General features: G+C 40.3%; 1 protein-coding gene across 1 annotated transcript in view; it reads left to right on the top strand.

Annotated features, from left to right (window-relative positions):
* Window positions 1-380: 380 nt before the first annotated feature.
* Window positions 381-6,868, top strand: part of IL31RA (interleukin 31 receptor A) — a 62,912-nt gene continuing 56,424 nt past the window's right edge. The window contains 1 exon segment of the mRNA XM_007472183.1: window positions 381-420. Within this exon segment, the coding sequence (XP_007472245.1) occupies window positions 381-420 (40 nt within the window).

The raw sequence follows: 6,868 nt of genomic DNA, 5'->3' as shown, positions 1-6,868 counted from the left end.
TCGACAGTGGTTGTCTGTGTTCAATGTCGGCATTAGATTTCCCCGCTGTACCCCACGCAGAACAGGAAACCTAGTATACCTCCTTTGTAAAAGTCCAGAATGGACTTGTATTACGTCCCACGGTGCTGGTGGTGAGATAAGGCGCTCGTTTTACGATCCGGCCAGCAGAGAGCCAAGCCTCGGCGGCCAGACGGCTGTGTGCGGCCGTGGCCACCTCGAAGCAGCCAGTGCTGGAAAGCAGCTTCGTCTGCATCCCGCCTCCGGCTCGTGGAGGCGGCCCCCGGGGAGGGCCCTGACCTGGTTGGTGGTCCTTCCTCTCCCGGACCTGGCAGCGTTCTCTCCGCAGCCTCGGCAGGGGAGTGCTAACTCGTGCTGGGGGCATGGGGCGGCAGGAGCCTTCCCCCCGGGGCGGAGCCGGAGGTTGGCCTCAAGGGATCTGAGGGACTGCGATGAGCAGCTGTTACGAAGGCGTCCCTGCCGCCGGCAGCTCCGGCTGACCAAGTCCAGGTGAGTGTGGGGCGTGCGCGCGTGGTGGGCTGGCACCGCGGGGCTTTCCTCCAGCCTTCCCTTTAGAATCGCGGCTCCTAATCACTTTGGACCGCGTAGGTTATCGACCCAAGTTTTACTTCAAATCTCGGGGGATTTATCAACCTATGTATAAAACCCATTCGCAGACCCAGCGAAAGGCCCCAGAACCGAAGATTAAACGACTCCTGCTTTAGAGACAGTGGTGCCCCGAGGAATTCCTCGTGAAGAGAGAATGGGGGTGGGTGGGTGTGGGATGGAGTGGGGGAACCAGCAGGGTTAGTGTGCTGAAACACTGCGGAGGCTGGAAATTGCGGTGAGCAAATAATTTGTCTTAGAGCTTGGGGTCTGGCGATTCAGGTTAATCCTTTAAGCGACTCATTACTTGTTTTACTGTAATTTAGGAGACTGCCAAATTGTCAGCGTAGGGCATTGAAATCTTTTTTTCTGTGGGGGATTTTGCATGTGAGAATTCCTTGAAAGATTTTTTTCTGCTGTCAGTATTTTCTGGATTTGGAGTCTCGTGTATTTGTAGAATTCTTTTTCAGCATTCAGGAACAAAACCCAACTTTCTCTCCCCTTCTGTATATATGAACTTGTTAATTCTCCCAAAGTCTTGGCTATATCTATTTAACTTGATTTTCTCCTTAGTTTTGGGAGGGGGCTACCATGTGGGGGGTAAATTCTCAACAGAGGTAAGACCAGTTTAAAATATTCAAAAACTTGTATGTGTAGGATGAGAAGCTCCTGTGTGACAAGGTAGGTATGATGCTTCATTATAAAGAACTAGTTGGAATAACCTTAACACTGGCTTTAATGTTGACTTGGTGTTGCCTAGCACTATCAGTGATCTGCTTTATGCCTCAGTTTGCTTTTATATAAAAGAAAGTAACTGGATTTTTCTTCATTCGGTGTTCACCCAATGAAGATGCACACAGTCAGTGCATGCAGTACAATAAAATACTTTTAAAGAGGCAGCTTTGTGTAAGAATGCAGGGTATCATAGCCAAATGCTGGTGCACTTGTATTTTTGTGTTCATATTCTAATATTGAATTAGCTGATATATCTTTTTAAAAAATTTTTTAAAAATTTTTATTTTTTGGCTGCGTTGGGTCTTCGTTGCAGCATGTGGGCTACTCTTTGTTGCAGTGTGCGGGCTTCTCATTGCGGTGGTTTCTCGTTGCAGAGCACAGGCTCTAGGTGCATGGGCTTCAGTAGTTTTGGCACACGGGCTCAGTAGTTGTGGCTCACATCAGTAGTTGTGGCTCACATCAGTAGTTGTGGCTCATGGGCTTACTTGCTCTGCCACATGTGGGGTCTTTCCGGACCAGGGATCGAACGCATGTCCCTTGCATTGGCAGGCAGATTCTTAACCACTGTGCCACCAGGGAAGTCCCTAGCTGATATATCAACGTTCAATAAATAGTTGATTCTTGAGAAATATGTCAGAGATCACATTTGCAACTATAGTGCTTGAATTGCTTATAAATATCACAGGGGCATGAGTGACGCTTGTTAATTGACTATTTCTGCATCTTACTATATATATCATCTATCGATTGTTTCATCAGTCATAGGATGCTCCACCACTGGAGCGTCTGTAGATACTAATCAACTAATGCATTTGTGCCAGTTAAATGCAGTGCAGGTTCTGACAATTTTAACATGTTTGTTCTTCAGCTGAATTATCTTACTATATTACTAGTCACGGGGGATGGTGGAAAGTTTGGATTCAGTCATTTATTTCAATTCTGTAGACAGAATTACTGCTGCTATAGTGCAACAAAGTTAAAACCAGCATTTGAAGTACAGAATGTTTTGGTGCCAAAATAAGTACAGTTTATCATAATATGGATATTATGAATGAAATATGTAGAGAGAATGATGCTAATCACATATTTAAAATAAGTAGTAACAGTCTTCTTGTAGTTTTCTCTGTATATAATTGGGTAGGAAAGTGAACCCTACTCAAGTCAGAAGACTCAGATTGATCTAAGTTTGAACCCGAGCTCAACATCTTACTATTTGTGTGCTTTGGGACAGGTTAACTTTTTAATCTTTTTATTTGAAATAAGATTTCATATTATAAAATGCACAGATATTTAGTGTATGGCTTAAATTTTTACCTACATAGACTTAAAACCATTGTGTGAATCAAGATGGGTAACATTTCTATCACCTTCTTGTTCCTTTGCACTCAACTCCCTTGCCCAGAGGTAACGACTATTCTGATTTTTATAACCATAAATTATATTTGTCCCTGAATTCTATATAAATGGAATCATAGAGTATGCTCTCTTTTGTGTTTGGTTTTCTTTAGGATAGTATTTGTGAGATTCATCCATGTTGTGTGTATCAGTAGGTCTCTTTTATTGTGTGGTGTTCTGTCATGTGAATATACTATAAATTGTTTTTCCAATTTCTTGTTGTTGAGCATTTGAGTTGTTCCCAGTTTTTAACTACTATAAATAAAGCTTCTATGAGTATTCTACTACAAGTCTTTTGGTGAACACAGCCCTCAGTTCTCTTAGGCACATACCTAGGAGTGGAATTGCTGGATCATGGGGTAGATATGTGTTTAACTTTATTAGAAACAGACAAAGAGTTTTCCAAAATGGTTGAATCATTTATTATAGCCACCAGCATTGTAAGAGTGTTCCATTTGCTTCACATCCTCACCATTTTCTGGTATTGCTGGCTTTTAAAATTATAACCATTTACTGTGGTTTTAATTTATGCTTACCTGATGATTAGTGATGTCGAGCACCTTTTCATGTGTTGGTCACTTATTTCATTCTTTCTTCACCTGTTTACATGTCTACCTGGTCACAGTATTGGCAACAGTATACCTGGGAGTGGTAAAAGGGGTGGAGAAAAGGTGGAATCAAGGGGTGGGGTGCTATCTTGCTGCTTGGTGGTGACACCAAGAATTGTGAAATGGTTTATCTTTTTTTGAGTCACTGATTATATCTACTAGGATGACACTAGCTGCTTTGACAACTCCCAAAACTTCAGTGACTTAACAAGATAGAAGTAGGTTTTTGCTCACCTAACTATTCAAGGAGGGTGTTCCTGCAAGGTAGGTGGCCTCTCAAATTGTTACTTAGGACTTCAGGCTTCTTCCATCATGTGGCTCTGTGATCTTTGGTACATGACTTCCAAGGTCTTTATGCTTCTCTTCATCAAACCAGGAAAAGGGGAAGAGGTGGGTGGGGGAAGGCAGAGGTGCACATATGGAAGATTTTTATGGATTAGGCAAGGAAATGGCATATATATCTCTTCTCACATTCCACTGTTGAGAATTTAGTCACATCTAATTGTAAGGGAGAAGGTAAAGTAGCCTTTTCTGTACACCCAGGAAACTGGGAATCAGCTAGCAGTCTCTGCCAATACTGGTGAAATGGGATGTTCTTAGGAACAGTCACTAGATTTCTGTACTAAACTCAGGACAAAGACTAAATTCTTGATTTGTTTCAAGTAGCAAGGAACCTGTGTAAACTGCTAAGAAGATATTAAATAAGATACCTCCCCATTCTGTGTTTTTGCAACCTGCCTGTGCTGTAGGAGTTGGAGAGTGACCATAAAAGATAATGATAACTTAATAAATCCACTTTGTGCTGGCTTAAAATGCTTTGGTGAAAGCTCTTATCCAGTGTAATTTTATTTATGTAATATCTTAACATTTATGAAATATAATTTAGGATAAGGTAATAAAATTTATCTTTCATTAATATTTCAGGACTTTTTGATATTAAAACTTTAAAAAAGTGTTTAAGTATTTTTTAGTGACTTACTAGAACACTACTTCTAAGACTGTCCACGGGGAAATGCGAAGTTGTTTCTTTCACACCTTTCCCTTGAGCTACTAAGATACTCCTAATATATTGTAGTTGCTAAGTCATTCCACTGATCTTTTGTAATTAAAATCGTCAATGAATAAGCGGTTGCCTTGAATTATTTAAACCCTGGGTCAGCAATCTTTCTAGCTCTTGAGTCCAGTGCATATCATTGTTAGAAGGAAGAGAGGGAGAAGAAAACAAGGGAAGAAAGAAGGGAACAGAAAGAAAATGAGTGTGAGGTGAGGTGCAGTAGAGCTTCCTAAGTAGCCCTGCTTTTAAGCCTTCCTTGGGCAAATCATTGCTCTAGAGCAGTACTGTCTGATAGAAGTATATTGTGAGCCACATATGTGATCAATATATCCCAAATATCATTTCAGTATGTAATCAATATAAAAATTAAGGTACTTTACATTTTTGTACTAAATCTTTGAAATCCAGTATATATTTTATAATTACCTCATATCTCAATTTGGATGCTGTTTTCATTGGAAATACTTAGGATCGATATTTAGATTTTATAACCTATACTGAATATAGCAAATTATGATTCATGTACCCAGTATAGATTCACATACTCAAGTTGTTCCAGACATACTTAAGTTTTCCAATAGCTGAATTATGTCTCAGGTTTTAAATTTAGATTAACTAAAATAAAATTTTTTAAAATTCAGTTTTTCAGTTGCACTAGCTGTGTTTCAAGTGCTTAGTAGCCATATGTGGTTAGTGGCTATGGCTACTTTAGTGACAGTGCAACTCTAAAGTCTAGACTAAGTTAACTGTAAGCTCTAGGAAGGCAGGGACTTCTGCCTGGCACTGAGAAAGTGCTCAGGAAATATTTGTGGTTTGAAAATAATATCCTATTTTAAAGTTGGTAGAGTTGAAAGTGAGACTTAATAAATAAACTAATTTAATTGAATAGTCGGAGGGAAGCCAGGCTTCCAAAGCTACGTCTTTGTTTCCAAAATTTAATTATTCCTAGTAAGCATTTAGTGTGGAGCTATTTAGGCCAGAATGGCTATACATTTTTGGAGCATGCCTCTTTCCACTCCAATGGCTGGCAACTCTGGTCAAATTGCATATTAATTGCCACATAGTGGATTAGCTAAACAACTATGGGGGAAAATATTCAGTTTGATCTTTCTGTACTTCATTGGTTTGAATTTGGGGAATATAAACTAAAGGAAAATGAATGAAGTCAAAATAAGGTTTTAATTCTGAAAAATAATCATACATCCTATTCTATGTTGCTCTGCAGAGGAAACTATTTTGTTGGGGCAGACACATCTAATTTAACAACAACAACAACAAAAATCTAACTTGCACAATGTTCCATAGTGTGAAAAAAGGACTATATTCTTTGAGAATGGGAGTTTTATGTTTTAACATCCCTATGTTTTTTCCCACTAATTACACAAATTTTACTAGTTTGGTGCTCTACTCACACTTCCTCTACAAAGCCTTCCTTGGTCACTGTAGTTCATAATGCTTCCTCCCACTCCTGGATTCTTTTCTCATAGACCCCAATATTTTGTCATCCAAATATATATCTACAGTGTTGTGAATTGTTTCCCATTTGACTCATGTCATGTCATATCTAGCCATTCCAACTCAGTGTTCTCAGTGTTTAATGAGTATCAGTTCCTCAACATTTGCTTGAGTACACAGAAAACAAGTGGAAATCCTGGCTGATAGACTTCTTAAGAACCTGACTGTTCCCATGGTTTGTGTTCAAATTGCTTCTTTACTGCATTCTGTTTGACTTGAGTAGTGGCAGCAGCTTGGCTGAGATGGAGAGAGAGCGCTGAACTGCCAGGTATTGGGAGTACTGGATTAAACAACAAGCCAAAGTGAAAGTGACAGTCAAGTCATTAATCACTTACTGCGTTTGTATAAACAAGGGTCTAAACTAAAGAAAGACTCCCTCTGTTCCACTTTTCCCTATGGAATGGCCTACTGGTTGAGGGTCAGGTGGATCAGCACAGATGTTGTGGGTTGTCTCACTGTTCAGGGAGCCCTGAACAAAAGGCACCTGCAGATTTATGGACCTAGGGGCTGGGAGAAGGAAGAAGGAAGAGCTAGGAGTGGGAAAGTACTGAGTCGGGTGAAGAAAATTGTCTTCAAGTTTTCCACCATAGGAAGACTTCCAAATAGAGACGCCTGGGCCAGGAATGCAGATGTGTGTAAGAGCATGGCCATCCATGGGGACCTGAGTCCTTGTATGCAACAACTTTCAGAAATGGCAATGCATTGTATATTGATTTTGTACCAAATCTGCTATGGAGAAGGCCTCTTTCTCCTGTGAAGCCTGCCAGGGAAAGCCTTTGTAATTGCCTATGGTCAGCCTGAAAAGTCAGGTTTTTTGGGCTGGGAGGTGGACTCCTTACATATGAAATCTAAATACTTCTATTCTCAGGACCTGAAACTACTCTCATCTATTCTAGGATGGACATTTCCTCACGTTTTAATATCTTTTAAATCAGAATGCATTTTACAGTTGACATCA

The sequence above is a fragment of the Lipotes vexillifer genome, unplaced genomic scaffold (assembly GCF_000442215.2).
Source record: "Lipotes vexillifer unplaced genomic scaffold, Lipotes_vexillifer_v1.1 scaffold810, whole genome shotgun sequence".
Taxonomy (NCBI): domain Eukaryota; kingdom Metazoa; phylum Chordata; class Mammalia; order Artiodactyla; family Lipotidae; genus Lipotes; species Lipotes vexillifer.
Note: the sequence above shows the minus strand (reverse complement) of the source record. Positions and strands in the feature narration are given on the sequence as shown.